This window comes from Ambystoma mexicanum, chromosome 6q (assembly GCF_040938575.1).
Source record: "Ambystoma mexicanum isolate Mex_15411 chromosome 6q, UKY_AmexF1_1, whole genome shotgun sequence".
Classification (NCBI taxonomy): Eukaryota; Metazoa; Chordata; class Amphibia; order Caudata; family Ambystomatidae; genus Ambystoma; species Ambystoma mexicanum.
Window position 1 is genome coordinate 730,216,766 of NC_090937.1, and position 20,770 is coordinate 730,237,535.

The 20,770-nt window shown below is 48.1% G+C and overlaps 1 protein-coding gene across 2 annotated transcripts in view; it reads left to right on the top strand.

Annotated features, from left to right (window-relative positions):
* The window catches only part of ARHGAP10 (Rho GTPase activating protein 10), a 2,208,119-nt gene that overhangs the window by 941,412 nt on the left and 1,245,937 nt on the right, over positions 1-20,770 (top strand). For both annotated transcript variants that reach the window (XM_069631250.1, XM_069631251.1), the window contains one exon: positions 9,677-9,783. In XM_069631250.1, the coding sequence (XP_069487351.1) occupies positions 9,677-9,783 (107 nt within the window). The remainder of the gene's footprint in view (positions 1-9,676; positions 9,784-20,770) is intronic.

The following is a 20,770-nucleotide window of genomic DNA, read 5'->3' on the forward strand; positions in this document are numbered from 1 at the left end:
CGACGGCACAGGTACATATAAAGAGATAACCGCAAATGATGCATTGTCCAAAAGAATCAAGGAAAATCCAAATATCATCACATTTCATCGACTTATTTCAACGATTCCTTTACATCTGCATCATCTAAATGAGATGTTGTGATTGTGGTGGAAGCTTCGTCGTCTCCCTGAAACACAGCACTTGCGTTAATAGGGAAGAAAGTATAGCAAATGGAATCACGTTATATGATCACGCATGATGGAGCTGTCATTATCCATACCTCGTGCTGCTGAAGAATATCTATGGATGTTGCAAATGTAGTGCGCACTTCCGAAAGCTGTTGCACCGATTCGTATACTTGAATGTCAGGCTCTGCATCAAGTGCAGGGGTTGACGCTCCATCAACTGCCTGAAACATAGTACTTGCATTAGTGAGGATTACAATTGTGAAAACATAACACACACCTGGGGTCGACAGCACAGGTACATATCAACGGCTAACCACGAATGAAACATTGTGTAGAACAATCAAACGACAAGAATTCCAGCTCTGATGATGACGCTCGATGGAGCTGTCAGTATCCATACCTCCTGATGTTGAAAAACATCTAATGTTGTAGATGTGGCGGACGCTTCAGCATCTCCCTGAAAGACAGTACTTGCATTAGTATGGATAACACTAATTATAACTGAAAACAAACACCAGTGGATGATAACTAAGGTGTATATCAATTGGAAAGCAGTAACCAAACATTCGGTAAAATAATTACACGATAGAATAAAACTATTACTTGACATGCATAAAACAAGTATGTAGCGGATTAGCCTAGTAAGATTACCTGATACGCGCTAGAAGTGGTTGATAACTGCGACCACGTCAAGGATGTAGAATGTTCTTGCTTCAGATTCAAGGGATAGTCAAGAAGTTGTAAAGGTCAATTAATGATTGATAATGAAATGCCAATATTAAAAATAGCCATGTAAGCTGACAGAATACTTGAAAAATGCTCAATACAGCACAGTTCCCTGTTCCCATATATATATATACATTGCGTTTGTGGGTTATGAAATCGAAAAGAATATATTGATAAATGTCAATATTCAAAAAACTATACACTCATATCAATATTGAAATTATTACAAGGGATAGAACACCTACAATATCTATTAATCCAGTCGGCTACACACTACCGCAAGGCCGAAAGCTAAATCCGGACACTTGACTCACCGGTGGCGGAATGTGGACGAATAGAGTGGGAATAGCGTTTTCGCGCAATTTCCGTGTCGTTCGCCGTTTATTCTTCTTTGTTACCCAAGAAGTTGTGTACATGTCCAAGGAAAAGTGCCGGCTGCAGATGCGGTATCGATCACCCCTCTTGTCCTCTAAGACTTGTTGGACTCTACTTTCCAGCTCATCCAGTGGATATCCGCAATGTCTGACCCATTCTCTTATTCGATCAACAGTTTTCGGGAATACATGCATTGTAGTTCCTTCAGATTTCGCATGGGTCTTCGAAGGGCAACCGCTAATCGAACAGGCAGGCATTGTTGATAAATCTGAAAAGTAAATATCGACATTATTATACAATCTTCAAGAGTAAAGATTTCATACAAAAGTAAATGAATCATACAATGATCAATGCAAGGTTTGTTTTGGTCGCAGGAACTATACCAGTTCATTATGTGCTGCTTAGTATTTGCATCAGTTGCAGAAATGTATAATTGATGTGACTGAAATCTGAACATGTGACTCGTCCCTTGGATGTTCGGTCTTGCACGAGAAGGAAACATGCTAACATTATTGACTGGACCCCCGAAGGATGCAATTCAATCACAATAGTCACAGATGAAAATAAATAGATCTATGGATAGCATAGCAATGGAAACTCAAGTCAATACCAATGAGACCAATGAACATAGCACTATTGTGTACTCTACTCGAAAATAGATAGAAATTTAAAAATCTGCGACATATGACCAGGATACATGGCCTTACCTTGACCAACAAACAGTTGGATTCAGCAAGCAGAGCAGTATGTTGCGGGAGAATAGGTGGATGGCCACAGGTAGCGCACTGATGGGTATGCTCGAAGCGGTCACAGAAGTTCACGGATAGCACGACGACGAGCAGATTAGCATAGATTTCAGTGGTTCCCAGGTAGCACGTTCAAGAGTTGACTTGCAAAGCACAAAGATGTTCTCATGAGACATATCGAGTGGTTTTTAAAGTATTAGAAACTGGGGTGTGTTTGTGAATGAATGACGTATGTATGTCGTGGTATTAGGGGGCGGCCTGCTTGAAGGGGAGGCCTGCCTGGAGACACAGGGCCTGAGGAGGCCATGTGACCGATGGCCCCTTGGCGTGGGACACGTTTTGAAGTGTACATGCAGTTTGGCACCTTGGCCTTTCGCGCCCCTGACAGCCCCCCATGCCAGCGCTCATCCCCGGGTGTGAACCGCCTTTGATAGAGGGGGGTGGGATGGATGGGCCTGGGACGTGCAGATAAGGCACAGGAAGACTGCTAAATGGAGACACACTTATGTGGATTGCCGGGGGGTGGCCTGCCTCAGGGGAGGCCTGCCTGGAGACACGGGGTCTGAGGAGGCCATGTGACCGATGGCCCCTTGGCGTGGGACACCTTTTGAAGTGTACATGTACTTTGGCACCTTGGCCGTTCGCGCCCGTCACAGCCCCCCATGCCAGCGCGCATCAGTATATCGTTGCTTATCATTAACAAATGCCACATACCGGAGATTCTTGTGAGCACAGACCCACACTTCAACCGGTGTATTATAGTGGTCAAGACAGTATAATCCAATGGTAAATGTTAGTATAGATATATGTGTGACTTTTATAGAGACATAACCTACTGAAAGACTTTGAACAAGTGTGTTTTAGTGAATGCATTATCAAGAATATGTTATGTTAGCTTAGATAGATAGTGACCACCCTGCTTCACAGCAACCAGACCTTCACCCATTCGGAGCACAGATGTCTGACGTCCATCCTTGAATGGACACACTTGATTCATTTAAAAAATCGAGACAACCGTTGTTAAAATATATGTGGTGTTTTATTTTGTATCTTATTTTCATGACACAAAAATACAAGACTTTACACATTGTACAGGTCAGGTTGCAGCACAGCGAGAGAAAATCCCCTGTACTGACCGCTGTCACTCGGGAACGTTTCTCTATTGGCACGAACGGCACAGGCGGGTATCACTCTTCGAACGCGGTGTCCAAGCCTCCCGTGAAGCCACCATGTAAAGGAACGATAGGCCACCAGCCTGTACCACCTGTGAAAAGGAATGAAACAAACTGTTTTTAAATTGTCAATGAAAATTCTTGTAACTAATGGCATTTTACACGGACAAATGCTATCTAGACAATGCACACTATTCAACGACTTACATGCGTTACAATGATATGTAGATGTCATTTTGGATATAGTAGAAGACCATGAAATAGGAGTGGCATGACAAGCAGAGTATAGTTACTCGTTACTCGGATTACGAGGACGAACAGTTGCTCGAAGTTCGTGCATAAGCACCATCATTATTCTCAACACGGCCCGTGTGAGGCAGGCTGCCCTGAAGTTTGGCAGCTCGGTGATGCATTGCGGTCGTGGCTCGACTTCCGAAATGTAGGCCAGGCATCCCGAGTTTTCTCGGCAGCAGCAGTTCTCGTCCTCGGTTGGCATTAGCTCGCACCGATTGCATGTGCACCAGGTGGAGACACCATCCATTCGACTAGGCCCAGGCTCTTCATCTGTTGATTCGTCCTGCCAACTGCCATCGGAATCCCCATCGTTTTCGCGTGCTTCCCTTTCCAGTAGTTCCTCCTCGGTATACTCGGGCTCATACATGTAGGGCATTATTGTAGCCATTGTGTGTTAAACAAACTAAAATAATTTATAGCGGTGGTACTGGTATCTGTTCACACGGGCTACAAGCGGCGAAGGTAGCTGACCAGAGCACTGAAACGAGTCACAGAATACTCAAAGTAACACAGAGAGAGGAATGGAATCGAAAATCGGCTGCTGTGTGTTGTGAAACGGTCTGTTTATACTTATTGAGGAGAGAGGCGTCCTGCCATTTCCATGGCGACACGTCATTAGCTGAAGCGCAGCGAATGTTGACACGAGACGTGCTTTGGCGTTGGGAAATGGGCGGTACGAGTCTGCTGATGACAGGCTCAGGGGCGGGGGAATTGATTTAGTGCCGCAAAAGCAGGTCAGCCAGGGCGATCGGGGAAAAGATAGGATTATCAGAAAAAGGCGGCTCCCTGGTGCTTGTTTTCGCGTGCGTTCAATGGACGAAAACTTGGGTAAGGTCCATAGGAATGTTTTCTAAAATCGAGCCACTTAGGCTTAAAAAAACATGGCCGACCCGTAGGGACAATAACATTTTTTACTAGACCATGCCTTTAAAAACAATAGCTAAAAGAAATACGAGACCCTTGGGCTCTATTAAACAACAATGGGACTCTATTAAACAACAATGAGGTATACCAACTGGCAAGTATGCTGCCTGCAGTGTCATAAGCGAATTGGGTAGATCACCTTTTCCAGCACTTTGCTCGAAGCTTATCGATGGGTGTTGATTCATTCTGGCACAGACACTCTGGATAGGTATTGGGGAAAGAGGATGATAGCAAACTATATAAAGCGAAGGAGCAAGGTTTAAAATGGACCATTGAATTCGACAAAGATCTTATAGTGGATTTGAAACTGAGCACATCAATGGGAGCTGGCCTGGATGAACTCAATAATAACATACTTAAGCAGAACCCTTTGCTGTGGGCACATTTTGCCTCCTATTGTTGAATCAAATGCTAAAGTGCCAGAGTCTTTGAAATCTGCTCTGACTATCCTGGTGTATAAGAAGGGCATTAGAGAGGGCCCAACAAATTACAGACCAATCGCCCTCTGGGATAGCTTGGGAAAGATTTTTGCTTCCTTCCTGCTCCACCATTTACTTAGATTGGCAAGAAATGCTTGGCGCCTCCATCCGAGGCAGACCGGGTTTGTTAAGGGAGTGGGGATCAGCCTTAACCTTTTTCTACTGAATGCCCTAAAGATTAGAACTTTTAGGGCCAAATCTAGGCTGTATGTAGCGTTCATCAACCTTGAGCAGGCCTTTGATAGTATCAGCAGAGAAAGGCTGTGGGGAAAGCTAATATCCTGAGGCTGCCCGAGAGATCTGGTTGAGGCAGTCATGGCTCTGTATTTTAATACGAGTGTGCAGGTTAGACTTTCCACCAAGGGACAACTCTCCGAAAGAATCAACACATTTAGAGGTTTGAAACAGGCGTGTTCCTTGGCTGCAGCCCTATTTAATCTTTATTTGGCAGATATCGAGGAGGGGTAGGACACGGTGTGGCCTTTCCCCCAGAACAACCCGTTCCGTGGATTTTCTATGCAGACTACATTGTTATCTTAGGCGAGACGCAAATTGGTCTTCAGCAGACTTAATGAATTGGTAAAATATTTTGAGCTGAACGGTCTTAAGATAATGTTAGGCAGAAACCTGTGCAGTTCCCTTAGGGACCACTGCAAAAGATTTAGGACTACAGGTGGTTGGCAGTAAACCCAATTGGTAGCAGTCTGTACCACCCAGATTTACCTGGTAGCTGTGGCTGAGCAGTCAGACTTCTCTCCAGATGAGTTAGGCAGTATATAGAGTATACACAATAGGTACAGAGACACAGTAGTACAAGCAAACACTGACCAGAGCTTTGGTGTAAAAGTATATAATTATTTATTTAAAGACACACTTGTAAATTACACTAGCACAAAAAGAGGTAAGTAAATTCAACACACAGTCACTATTATATATATACAATGCTGATTACTTATTAGACAAATCTTAGTGAGAAACACCACTTATTTTCAGACAGAGGTGAGCGCTTAACATAAGATGGCACTCTAATAAGTTATTTTAAAAAGGGAGGAAAAAGGCAGAGTTATGCAAGCACACAAATCTCAATACTTTTCAAAGAACCACAGTGAGGCAGGTTAGGCAAAGTCTACTGGAGAGCAAGGAAGTTCAAATGCCAGGCCCACTCTTAGAGAGACCAAGCGAAATGTGTCCAGGATCACACAGTGGGGTTATGCCCAAAGAGTCTTGGTGAATAGTTCACAAAAAATTGCGATCAAGTCAGGAAAAGTTAGTTAACAGGTCCCAGGCTAACCCAGGTTAGAAAGTCGAGGATTTACTGTCACCCCGAACGATCTGTCAACAAGGGAAGCCAGGCGGGACACAGTACCTGAAAATGGGAAGATCGCTGCAGCGGGGGCAGTTGTTCCTGGCAGCGGGTGCAAGTCAGTGTTTCGTCCAGAGGAAGAGGAGGTCTCGACGTGGAGGAAAGCTGGAGGTCGATGCGCTGCCAGGGAAGAAACCAGCCGCGGAGTTTCCCGGTTACAAGGTACCACCCTTTTCTTCGCGGTAGTGGTAAACCGTGGTATTCCGTTTGCCGGGGTGCTTGGCACGGGCAAGGCGGCCACGAGATGGTCCAGGAAGGCGAAAAGACGGGCAAACTGGTTATCCCCACCAGTCAAAGGAAGAAGACTCTCCGGGCTGGAGATCTCCTCTGTCGTCGGGAAAAGTGGTGAGACGGTTCAGCAGGGCTCCACCGGTGGTGTCATCGTTGCAGGTCGGCTCGGCTTCTCCCTCCTCGGATTCTTTAGGTCCTGTGCTGACTTCTGAAGTTCCAGTCCCCAAAGCCCTGCTTTTATTCAGAAAACCCCCATTCATTCAGCCTAGCTGCCACTCAAACATGCTAAGTGGTGAGCCGGGCGGCTCACCACTTGGGCCAATCACACAAGAATGCAACTTGAGTTGGTGCCTAAACCCCCTCCCACACCCCCTGTGGTACCCAGATAGACTGGCACCACTTTTGGAGGCTTCTGTGGAGAATCACGCCAAAAAGTGGAACAAAGGGCTCGACTTGGGTTGGAGTCACAGAAGCGAACACAAACGCCATTTTGGAACCAAGTTTCGGCGAAAAATACCAACCGGTGAATTTATATCAATTTAATAAACCGGCGGTATGTTCGAGGCCATTTTAAAAAGTGGTAGCCTCGAACAATGGGAAAATCCCATAGGGATATATTTGCGGTCGAATATAAAACGTAGTATCCACTGCCACCAGCCAAAACTCGGTCGGGGGGGGAACTGGACAGTGCCCCTCGAACAACAGACCCCGGGGCAATCGAATTGCCCCGACCAGTACGTCCACAATATGATGGTTTGTACTGGTTCTGTTCACAATTGGAGACTAGTTAAGCTAATGGTGACTTTACATGCCCTGGGAGACAGTAGTCGGTCCCAGGGTATGGAGTCTATGGTTGGGGGTGGCTACGACACCCCTGGGTTACTGCATGGAGGGTGCTGTGTAACCCATGTATCAAAACACATAAAGCCCTATGGGGTAAAGGACCCCATAGCCCAAACAACACATCCAAAGTCAAAGGAACACCTCAAATCATGTCTGAGTGGGAGGAAAAGAGTCTCAATCTTAGCAGGAGAAAAAATAAACCCCAAAAATCCAGCAAAGCACCTGGGGGGCTCACTAGGTTTGGGAAATTAGCCTTTACAGAGAATTCCCCCTAACGGATAAATTTCAAAAAAACAAAAATAATTATCATAGAACCTAAAAAGGGGTAAAAAGCTTGGGATTCAGACGAAGCGTGGGCAAAGATTTTTTGGAACATGTGGATTCATTATTCTATTTGGTGGTCCCTGTGAATCGTAGCATTAGTGAAAAGCAATGGATGGAGAACATCAGATTTAAAATGTAAAAGGCTAACGACCCAGAGGCTAATCCTCCATAAAAGATTTGTGAAATTTTCCTTGGTTCCAGTTATTATATTCTTTAAACAGAACGTGGTGGCTGTCCTGATTTATTGTGCCAAGACAGGTGGATTTGGCCCAAATACCTTTGGGACACTAGAGAAGGTTACTTCTGGAAAAGAGTGCTGCGACTCCGCCAGCCCCTCCTGAATGTAAGGATCAGATTTGAGTTGGGGGCTCCAGTCAATGCGATCAGTAATTAGATGGCAGACTTTGGTCCGCTATGGGAAATGTATTGACGCACAGGCTCCCCTCCCTTTTGACACATTAAAATGAGACCCTAGCAAAGAGGTAGATGGTTGCCTAAACCCTTGGAAAGGGGTCTGTGTTTCTTGGCTAGAAGATCTAGATCTTTCTGAAGATGTCTTGTTGAGAAATCCAGGGAAAGTTAAACAGCAAATACTGCATCAAGATTGGATTAACACGCTAGCCCATAGATCAAAATATAAACTAGTTCTGAACCTGTGATTAGAAGGTAGAGTAGTAAATCGATTACCAATGTACCTGACAAAATTCCCCTGCCATGGTATCGTAACCTCTTTATAAGATTAAGGTTGAATATTTTACCAACAAGGGAAGTTCTGGGCTATAGAAGGATGTTGGGTGACCTTAGTTCTGACTGCAGATTTTGTGGTTAGAAGTCAATGAATTAGTCGCTTGAGCATCTAATCACAGATTGTAAAGCCTTAAATGGGTTGAGGTCAAATTATTATTATTATTATATGTGCTTGTATCACGCCGATAGCCCGCAGGCATCAGAGCGTGGTGACAGGAAACGAACAAGACTAACAAAAGAACATCAAACTAATTTCCATATAGGCGGGTTCACTATTTCTGTGAGGTAAGCTAGTTCAGTTGAATGAGTTTTTAGACTCTTCCTAAAAGTTTATTAGTTTTCCTCCAACCGGAGGGTGGTTGGTAAACTGTTCCACTGATGCACTGCCTGCACTGGGAATTATCTACCAAATCCTGTGTAGCGTTTAAAACTCAGCACATTCAGCAAACCTTTGTCGGCTGAACGTAGCTGTCTCTGCGGGGATATGTTGAGAGCTACTTTTTAAAGTATATGGGTGCATCTCCAAAAAGACACCTATGTACAATCGTCATTGATTTAAATTTGACTGTCTTCTATTCTGAGCCAGTGTAGGGATTTTCTACCTGCTTGTATGTATTCCCTTTTTCTTAACCTCTTTACTATACTTACCACGACATTTTCCATCACTTGGCATCTCTCAAGATCTTTCTTGGTTGCACCAAGTAACATGGTATTCCCATAATCAAGTTGCGACAAGATTATTGGTCTGGCGATATATGTATGAGATCATCAAAGGATGTACGTCTCTATCACCCAAGGAATGGTGGAATATGTTTTTAATAGGTGATAATAAATCAACCATTATAGGGGTGATGAAATTCATGGAAGAGGTGTTGGAGCTCTCAAAGGGAGAGGGACCACTGGGAGATCTGCAGCCCCTAAAGTGGGTTATCGTTCATAATTTCTGGATACATCCCGGGCGTGATCCTATTTGCCGTTCTCCATGATTTCTTCTCTCGATGGTTGATTATTTGCTAAAAGGATGTAATATATTCTGAACTATGACTTCTGATGGATGAATTTGGAACATTTGTTTTTATTTTTGTTTGTTGATTGGAAAGAAAATAGTGGAAATGGTTTTTATGGATGAAAATTGTATGAAAGGTTTGAAATAAACAAAACATAAAATACAACAAAATAAAAAAATAAAAATATAGATTTTTGTTTATGGACCATTGTGGCCTGATTTATACTGCTTTGTTGTGGGGGCACGCACTAAAATAATCATGTTTTGCTTCCTTAAAGGGCCGGCACCATTTGGATCCAGCTGGGTAAAACACTATTGTATGTACAGGAAAGAGACCAAGAAGTTCACAATGGTTCCTTTTGAGCACAGGTCGGGAGGCAAAATTGTAAGTTCTTTTGATATTATTGTTTGGAGGCATACCTATGTACGAAGTAGCGATTTGTCAGTGGTCTGTGGTGCATGAAATATTTATTTTTCCACCAATGTTTGCAGTTTTTGAAAGAGCAGCGTAAGGTTCAATTATAGGTTTTACAAAAAAGGTCTGGTTTTGACTTGTCCCACTTTATTTCCACGCATGCTTCCCCTGACAGTCCATTCTAAATAGGATTGACATCCACGTTCCTTTGCCAAGCAGAGATATACAATAGACCAGGGGGCATAGAGTTGCGCTATGAATAAAATGCCTCAAGACCCACTTCTAAAAAGTCTGCCAAATGGAATTATAAAGCTCTCTGCTTTGGGAACTCTCATTTGCCCAAAGATGGAGTTGTCATTTCTCTTGAAATACTGATTTTATAAACTGAAGCCATTTGCAATGTCTCCCTTCATTCTCACCAGAAAAAACCTTCTTTCCCTTTAAATTTAGAGGTGTGCTGGGTTGCGGCCTAGGGAGCATGTGCTGCCCTGACTCCGCCCTCCGGTGCCACACCTCAGTCCCCTTTTCTGCGTCGAAGGGAGCCAGCCGAATTCACAAGCGCTGCTGGGTTTGGTTTCGGCCATGTAATTCCACGCACAGATACTTCTTCTCTTTGTCTTTTTGGTCTTTTTATCATTCAGGTACTCTGTCCTCAGGCATCACGCTTCTCCCCGGCACGCGTCGACTTCCACAAGGTTCAGCAGGTGTCCATCCTGCAACGGGCTCTTCCCAACTTCAGACCCCCCACGCCCTCTGCCTACGCTGCCTTGGCCCAGATCACGGTTGGCAAGCTTGTACAGCGTGTGGATCGCTGTCCTCTGAAGAACAGACAAGCCAGGTGGAGGGAGCTCTTCCAGAAGTCGGCTCCAGAGGATCTCAAGAACTTTGTGAAACATCGAGCCAAGCCCAAGGTAGGGTCACTATTTTCCATCGCACCCCACAAAGGAGATTCCTTCCCAAGGACTATCCCGCGTGGGAGTGACCGGTCATGTCCTTATACCAGCACGGGCACCAAGGCTGCTGCAGCTACCGGCCTTCGACCCGAGGGATCCTCGGATCCTCCCGCTGGTAGTGTTGAGGGACCGGAAGGTTCTCGTACCGGATTGTCATCCGAGGGGCTCTGTCCTTGTACCGACAATACGTCCGAGGGGGCGCCTAAACGCACCTCTACCGACCCCCGGGTCGAGGATGTCACACCTACCAGGCCTAGGCCCGAGGAGCAGGGTAGGCCTTGTGATCCACACGCAAGAGTCTTGGAGGAGGCTGGGCCCAGCGAGCCGAGCAACACTTTGCAGGCACGTGGCAGGCAGCTCAACAAGATGGCCGCTGCGCCAGACAGAGGCACCCGTCCGACGCCATTCCAGGAATTCAGCGAAGAACGAGTGTCAAGGTGGGACTGGCCTCAACCATGTACGTGGCCTACAGCCTATCCCTCTTATGCGCAGGACAGTTTACCACTGTGTCCATATGGGCAGGGTATGCAGCGGTTCCAGCAGCTCCTGTCTACCCAGTCAGTATCCCCTGCCTCCTCTACGGCCAGTGAAGAGGGGTGAACCTCTCGGCCTCATGAAGTCACCTCGGATGGGAGTTATCCTCAAGGACACCATCAGGGAAGTCCTCCCGACTATGCTAGCGGAACCACATGCATCTACGCCGGCGCCCCCGGCGCAGCCGCTGCCTGTGGCTCCCCAGCCGATTCCTCAGTCGGCTCTGTTAGGCAGAATTATATGCAGTACCCTTTGGGAACACTACACACAATTAAGACTACAAGTGACAGTACAATTTCACCTTTGGTACAAGCCTGTACTACTGTCATGCCTGCGCCATGGGCGCATACATTGGCGACCATTATGGACTAATTGTTATTCATTTATCTACAGAAAACTCTTGGATCAACCCCTATTCACTTTTTGGACCTTATTTCCCATTTGCGAGACTATGGTGCTTTTTTATTTTACCCAACTAACTACACGTACCACAATGAAATTTGCCATAACTATCTATTTCTGGCCATTCCTATTCGTCATCATCCGAACTACAATCCCCAGAATCCCTAGGGATCAGCGCTGCTTCCACCAGCTCAGGAACAGAGAGGGAGGAGGCAGATTGTATTCAGGTGTGCTGATCCAGGTGCGGCCAATTAGCCTGCCTCTGTGCTGGGCAGGGCGGTATAAAAGCTGCTGCCTGCAGGGGCTCAGTCTCTTGCATTAAGAGTCATTCCGGCACCTTTTTGCTTCGAGCTACGGATCTTTGTATGCGGTTCCTTCTTACTACGGCTTGGGATCCATTGCCCTGCCGGGCTCTCTGCTTTTTAGCCGATCACGCTCTGCTGCTTTCCAGTTTCCGCCCTTGCCCTGCCGAGCTCCCTGCTCTGCAACCGATCACGCTCTGTTGCTTTCCAGCCTCCGTTTTTGCCCTTCCGGGCTTCTGCCTTGCAGCCGATCACGCTCAGCTGCTACCTTCCGCCCTGGTCTTCCAGGCTCCTGCCCTGCAGCCTGCCTCACTCCGGCTTCCTACAGTCCTTGTCCTGTGGGCTCCCTGCTCTGCAGCCTGCCTCACTCCGGCTGCCTACAGCACTTGTCCTCTGGGCTCCCTACCTTGCATCTTACAGTCCTCTGCAGCCTTCTACAGTCAGCGGCCTTGCTCCTCTGGGCTTACTCCTTGCTGCCGGTCCTTCTGGCTCCTTGCCGCGCAGTCTGCTTCTCTCCGCTGCCAACAGCCCTTGTCCTCGGGGCTTCCTACCTTGCAGCCGATCACGCTCCGCTGCTTGCTACCTACAGCCTTTGTCCGCTGGGTTTTCAGCCTAGCAGCCCTCTACAGTTCTCTGCAGCCTTCTACGGTCAGCAGCCCTGCCGCCAGGGCTCACTCCTTGCTGCCTAGCCCTTCTGGGCTCCTTGCCGTGCAGCCTGCTTTACTCCGCTGCCCTAAGCCCTTTCCCTCTGGACTCCCTACCTTACAGCCCCGCTCCTGTGGGCTTGCTCATTGCTTTCCTGCTCCTCTGAGCTCTCAACCTTGTTCCATACCGTCCTCTGCTATCCAATCCTGTTATACAACTTTCCCTTCATTTCCTTCTGCTAGTTTGCTATCAACTTCCTTTTCCTGGATTTGTCTGTAAGTATCTTCTCTTGTACTGTTTGTAGACCCTTTTGTACAGAGCTTGTCTGTTGGTTTCCACCAGGCAACCGCTGCCCCTTCCCTTGTCTCGTTTCTACATTACAGACACCCATAGCTGTTGTTCCAAGCCATGAGCAAACAGAGTGGGCCTCTGTTATAGCAAACTGTGCAGAAGGCTAGAGTTTTTCCCTAAGGTCCGTGGAATACTCTTTCCCTATATCTGCATACACCCCTAGAGGGAATTATTCCTTGCTACACTTGCCTACTCTTCGTTCTCATTACTTTCGCTGTGTGTGTACTTATCTGTCCACCTTAGTTCGGCACAACCACCCAAACCCTTCCTGGGTGTCCTGTGCCACTCTTAACAGGGTGCCATCCCGTGACAACTACACAGTTATAGTGGTAGCAGTAGCGGAGCAGCCAGACTTATCTCAAGAGTAAGGGAGCAGTAAAAATAGTTACACAAAGAACAGCAATTACTATGATTCAGGCAAACACTGACTCAAGGTTTCTAAGTAAAAGAATATATATTTATTTACTCAACAGTTGTATAACATTTCACTATTCTAAGCAAGTCAAAAAATCACAATCATAAATACACCACATCACACCACTTCCCTTAAATTCCAGACAAGTTCAGCTCACAAAATGAAGTGGGAGCAAAGTGGCACTCCAGCAATTTAAAAGGGAGGGAAAGACAAAGTTATTAGAAATTAGGCAAAACCAACAGGTAAGTACTCAGGGCAATTGAACAAGAGAGACTACAGTGAGGAGATCAGCTAGAAAAGGCTTAGGGCCAAAGTCAATGGGTCAAAAGTCTTTTGCTCAAGATCACACAGTTCAGTGTAGTTTGCGGTAAAGTTAGTGACACAGATTCTGGACGAGGTTGGTTGGTAGACAAGTTAGTTCAAATAGAAGAGAAGGACAAGCCCTCGGATTGGAGAAAGATTTCAAACACTTTCACCGCGGCTGAGCGAAACGCACAACCGGATTTGCACAGTACCTTAAAACTGAGAGGGGGCTGTCGCTGAGGCAGACATTCCTGGTAGTTCCTACAGGCTCACGGTTCCTGAAGAGACTGTCGGACTGATCAGAAGTAGGAAGACTGGAGGGTCCTACACTACCCAGGGAAGAAACCAGCAGCAGCGCCGAACAACGAATAAAAGGTGCGCTCCTTAAAACCCAAGCAGGGTCCAACCTTCCTGGCTATCCGGCCCACTGTAGCTCTGTATAGCGAATTCGACCAGAGGAGGGGTCCTGGCTTGTAGTTTGGGCGAACTGGTTGGCCCCACCAGCTCAAGGGAAGAAGTTTCCTGGAGGATCTTCTCTGTTGTCGAATTCTGGCGATTCGGACCTGCAGCAGGGCTTCACCGGGCGGTTCAGTCTTGGTAGGGGTCCTCTTCCAGGTCCTCATTGGTTCTTTCGTTCAAGTGGCGACTGTGCTCTTCCAGTCCCAGAGACCTGCTTTTTATGCAGTTTTCCCCCATTCATACAGACTGGCTGTCAATCACACAGCAGGGTGGCTGGCCTGGCAAGGCCAGTCCCCTTAGCCAGTCAGGCAAGACTGTGACTTGGGTTACCAAGGGAAGCCATGGCAGGGGTCCGAAGATCCCTCCCTCACATCCTGCCTACCTAGACTATCAGGCACCTTAAGGAGGGCTTCTGTGCAGAAGCCCGCGAAAAGACAGAGAACAAAGCAGTCATCCCCGGTTTGGCGCGCAGATAAAAACACGAGAAATACTTTAACAAAAAGAAATGGCGAATAAACCCAGACGGAACCAAAATAAAATGTATTTGGTCAAGCAGGTTTATGTGCGAGGCTAATATAATAGCCTAAAACATTACCACGTGTATATAAGATAATCGCGGTAGAAAAGTTAGGGTAGATACCACTGCCACCAGCTAAGTCTTAATGTTAAGGGAGCGAAACAAGGCTCCAAGAGCTACAGACAAAAAGGGATAAGATTTAACCCTTTCCAATACTCCATGTAAGATGGGGTGTACTGGGTCTGTGGTTTAAAGTGACTATATAAAGTTAATGGCATCTTTACCTGTTTCTGGGGGACAGTAGTCGGCCCCAGAAAAATTGAGTCAGGGGGAAGTCTAAAAGACAAGCCTGTGTCACTGCACTGAAGGTGCTGTGTAACACACACAAAAAGTGGTGCACATGGAGTAGGTGAGGCTCCAGTGCCCAAGATCACAAAGAGTAGAAATACACATAGCAAAACACATGTAAGAGTGGGAAAAAAGGCTCACACTCTTATCAGGTTAAAAAAATAAACCCTAGAAATCCAGCAAAGCTGCTGGGGGACTCTTTAGGTAAGGGAAATCAACCATTTATGAGAATTCTCCAACTAATCCTCCACATCCGCATGATCCTCCTGATCCACTGGATACGGATGAGGAGGAGGATCCCGATACGCCATCCTCAGCCAGGGTCTTTGTGATGCTGGAAATGCATCGGACAGACAGGGCCTCCGTATCCTTGTCCTTTACTGCCTTTTTATCATGTGTTCTGTCATATTTTCTGTGCAGGAGTTCATGTGGGACTCCTGGCGGTGCAGCTCTCTCTCTTTTGGTTTGGTGAACAGACCCATGGGATACCCTTACGGCACCCATGGGTGGGGGGTACAACCCTGTGCCCCTAGTGTATGTTTTTGGGCACCTGTGGGTGGCCCGCAGAGCAGGGTATGGGCTGGTGGCAGCTCCATGCTGACTTTGACAGGTGCACTGAGTATCCTCCATTTTGGGATCCCCAGGCCCTGCCATTGGAATCAGTTGATTCCTGATGGAAAACAAGATGACCCCTATGGCCTCTTGCTTTCGATTACCTGTTAACTTGTTTTCCTAAAGTCCTGGGAAGCCCTGACTGTCATGATGCCTACCCCCGGGGAACCAGACCAGGTCCAGCAACCCCGGAAGCAGGCATCATGTTATTTTGAGCAAGCCAAAAAAACCCTGCTAGGGGCTGTTTGGGTGCGGCCCTGGCGGTTTCGGCGCCAGGCTCAAATGGAGAGTCAGTCCTGGCGCCATAGAGTAGAACTTACCTGATGCAGACCATGCTGCAAGCTTACCTGATGCAGACCATGCTGCAGAGCTCCAAGCCAAATGAGGCTTGGAAGGGACTATTTTACCTAGGGACGATTTTTTTTACTCGGGTGGGGCTGGGGAGGAATACTTACCTGGGACTACTTTGCAGGCTATTTGAACTACGCCCGAAGAGCAGCACACGCTTTGCGTTATTCTGCATCCAGCAGCGTAACGCTCACCGTGTCTGCAAGCCTGCATCCAGTCTTCTGCCACGCCCGCCTCGAGTCTGCAGCTCCTAGAAAAAGGAAGGAACAGAAGGAGAAAAGATTAGAATAAGAGCAAAACCTTCGATCCTTACCTGAATTCCGGATCCACCGTGCCTTCGAGCTGGAAGAAAGAAGTATTTTACGCGTGCCGCCTTGCCTGCTGCAGCGCCACGCTGAACTCGCCGGCCTTCGCAGCATCCTCACGATCCACCGCATCCTTCTGCACGTTCCCGCCGCACTCTGGCACCTAAGGGAAACACAAGAACAGCAAAGGTGAGCCAAGGGAATAAACATAGGCAATAGTAACTACCCCCATAGACTTATCTTATTATTTCGGGAGTACTATTCCTCTTCACGGGTCGGCGCAGTCTCCATTGCATCCTCGCCGTACCCCGCCCCCTATGGGGAACAAAAGGACAACAAGGTGAGACAAAGGGACAAACAAGGGGAACTCTTCTCAACGCAATAGACTTACCTAATTTTACCGCCTGAGGTATTATTCCCCGAACTTCATATTTTCTCTCCACACCTGAATAAGGGAGCAAGCAACAGGTTACATTCTGGCCTTATTTAATTGAACTGTGTAGGATAAGCCAAATCCTTACCTGAACTTTGTCAGCTACCACGAGGAACTCTTTGCTGGGGTCAAGCTGCAAACTGCAAGGAATGGGACAAGAGTGAAAGTCAGACATGTGAACTCTTACGAACTACATACTTTTCGGAGTCAATATTGTTCTGGAACTCACCAATTCCTTCGAACCAGTGAAGCCACTGGTTATCAACGCGCCCCTGTGCTCGATGTAGGATGGAGAGCTCATCTTTTCAAACCATCAGGTGAGACTATAAGAGGGGACATCAAAGGTGATCTGTGGGGAGAACAGCGGGGTGGGGGGGATTTACGCTCAACTCCACGGGTGGTTAATTCCCTTTCTCCAATTGCAGAAGAATATTCCTACGGGCCAAGCAAATGAAGCTAGGTGGGCCAGTCCAGTCCGTCATCTCGGCCCTACGCGTCACATTGGTGGAGACCGCAGCTGTCCAGTCCAGATCGACGCCTCTGTGGGAGCCAGGTGAGCGTAACACTGACTCTGTCCCTTCCCCCTGACTGGCTGTTGGGTGGAAGTTCCATGTATGGTGTTGTTGTGAAGTCCAGTCCAGACTGACTGGAGCCTTCCCAGTGACTGTATGTTGTGGGTACGCCCTTTGGGTGGGACCTGGGTGAATGGAGGGTGTGGCCAATATGCACTTCTTGTTGTGGCTGTCTGGTTTCTGCTATGAGAGACAAAGACTGAGACAGCCCTGCCCGAAACTGGCCTGAATGCAGTGTGTAGTGTTGAATGGCTGGGTACTTGTCCCAATCCACATTCCTTGTTGTGAGTGTCTGAGAGGGAGGAGGATGGCCTGAATGCACTGTGTGCCTGATTGGCTGACTGACTGCGTGAATGCCCTTCTGTATGATTGGCTGCTGAGAGTGACCCAGCAGTGTGGATGAGAGACAAGATAGCATATCTGGGGATCTCTCACCACTGGAAATTGTTCAGAAGCTGTGTCTACACTTTAATAGCAACTGGAACTGCTGATCCCGACGCCCAGCTGGAAGACGAAGACTTGCGGTTGCATTTGCTTCGACCTGATCCGAAAGCTGCCAAACTTGTCGAAGACTGATCCTAGCGAGGACCTGGTAAGGCGCCCTCTTCCCGTGCTCCGAGGGACCATCGAGCACCGCTAACCTTCACTGAAGCTCCCTGGAAGTCAGACCCTCGAAAGGCTGACGACCCAAGACGGGACCGCTGAGGAGAACGAAGCAAAGCACCCGGACTTCGCCGCTGTCGAAGTCTATTGCCGTCGACCAGGGTTCGCAGGTTTGTGTAACCGCTGGAGGCCCGTCGAAGTTGTTGCCCAGTCATGGGGACCACTTGACGCCGTTCCGCCAACGACCGGAGCCACCCGCTCCTTTCCCTAAGAACATTTGAATCCAAGGACTCCCTGCCCGCAACGTCGACCGCTTTGTCCTGCCGGAGAAAGTCGAGGATGACCAATGCGCCGAGGAGAATACGCCGGTGGGATTCCCGCCACCTGAAGGGCACGAAGACTTCGACGACTCAACGCTCTTGTTGGGCCACAGTTCTTCTGAAACTCTTTGCGGTCCTGAACAATCTGTCGCCGAGGTACCCCGCACACCTCATCCTCGCAGGACGTCGCTGACTAGCACCGTCTGGATTGACATCAGGGTCTCGGCACCCTTGAACTTCTCATCGCCGCCGTCGACGACAAGTTCACCATATTCGACGCCTCTCGACGATCCGTGGCTCCTGCTTTAAATGGAGTCACTCAAGAAGGATCCTTCGACGGGTCTTCGAAGAACTCTACTTCACCAGGTACATTGGGGGGGTAAAACCTTAATAGGAGGAAATGAGGCTATTGAACAATATATGGGCTGGGCTTGTGCTATATATCTTTATTTTACAGGTTGCCCAGGTGGGGGGATCTCCACACAGAACTGTACCTAGTGGTAGGGGCCAGTATTCTGCCTACCGTTTCAACCATCTTGCTTTCCTTCCTATCTCTATTGCTGGTTTCCACGTTATTGATCTGTGAGACATTTTAACCGTACTGTTGATGCACTTTAATGAGATTCGATAACATTGGTGGTACCACTTAAGAATTGTATATATTTATCATTGTTGATTTCCGAGTACAAAGTGCGTTATTGTGATCGTGTACATCCCTTTGAATATTAATTATATAAAGACTGTGTTTTCAGTAATACAGTGTGTGGACATTCCTTTGTGGGGGTTCGGGGACTACACTGTACTTAAGAACCAGCCTGCATCACCTCCTGAGAAGCTAGGCCTTGATTGCTTGACTACGTTACCAATAATAGAGAATCTTGGCTGGGGTCCTCTGTACCTCTCCTCTACCATATAGAGAGCGGAAGTACAGACACCCCCCTCCAGTCTTTACAGTCTTCCACAAACGTTTTGCAGGACTGGCGGAGTATCTGGGCCTACCCCTAGAGCAGCCGGCAGATTGGGTTCTGGCTGACGTCCTCACGCTACGCCCCTCTGGCAAAGCAGGGATTCCACTGCAAACCGATGTAGTCTCCCTGGCCAAGAAGGGTTGGCTCAAGCCCCACTAGGCCCAGCCAGTCAACCGACGCCTGGACGCCAAGTACAGGCAGATGGAGGGGGATACACACTTGCTCTCGGCCCATCCTCAGCCACACTCCTCGGTGATCACTGCGGCATCACTATACTCCAAGCCTCAGTCGTCCTCAGTCTCCTCCTCTGCAGCGCTGTTAGGCAAGGAGGAGAAGATCTTGGAGGCGTACAGCAAGAAACTCTATTCCAACTCGTCCTTGCAACTTCGTCAGGCCAATGCCGATGCCATGCTGGCTGCCGCAAACCAAGGGTTATAGCGAGAAATCGCTGACTTCCTCCCGGTACTCCCTACGCAGGGCCAATCACATTTTAAGGCGGGGCTCGCTGAGGCCAAGCTGGTAGTGCAGGACCTCATGGAATCCACTGTGGCCCATATTGACACCTATGGCCGTGCCATCTGTATCTGCACGGACATGAGAAGGACAGCCTGGCTCCGGGCGAAGAAATTCAACCCTCACATCCAGGAACACATATGAGATCTATTCTTCGAGAGGGGGGGGGGGCTCTTCCACTCCACCACAGATGAGGAGCTGGATAAGAAGAAAAACAGCTCACAAACAGCCAAATCTTTATCCATTTTGACAAAGACCATGCCCAAGTCTTACGGTTCTCTGACAGGGGACGTACGTATGGAGGGTTCTGTGCTTCCAGGAATGGAGATCCAGGCAGCTGGACTGCTCGCCGTCTCAGAACCGGCGCACACAAAAAAAGGGGTGGGGGGAGAAAGGGCATTTTCCAGTCCCCCTCCTCTGCGACAGCCTCTGAGGGAAAAAAGGCAGACACGCCCCTTCGGGTCCACGTGTCTCCAGTGGGGGCAGGCTTGCTCTGCGCGCTCATTTCTGGCGCCAGAATTTCACGGACCCCTGGATCCTCTCAGTAATATCCACAGGGTGCCGCCTCCCTATCCCAGCCTCTCTTCCCTCCGCCCCTCCACTCCCACAGGTTGGGACAGCAACTCTTTGGGCAGAGATCCGGTCGCTCATATAGAGCCAGGCAGTGGAGGAAGTCCCAGCCTCCCAGCGAGGCTTGGGATTTTACTCCAGGATTTTCACCATTCAGAAGAAGAGCCAGGCGGGCCTGAGTGTTGACCTCAACATAGTCTTTGGTGCCCTGGCGCACAAACCATTCAAACCAATGGCGCCCGTGGACATCCGGCTTGTCACCATTAAGACGGCCTTGTTAGTCGGCCTTGCTTCGGCTCGCAGAATCAGCGAGATCCAGGCGCCAGTGGCCTCAGAGCCATACACTAGGTTTCACAAGGACAAGGTAGTCCTGCGGACGCAACCAGCATTCCTACCTAAGGTGCCGTCTGCATTCCATCTGAACAAAGAAATTGTGCTTCCCACGTTTTTTGCTGAGCCGAAAGACGAGGCACAGAGGTGTCTG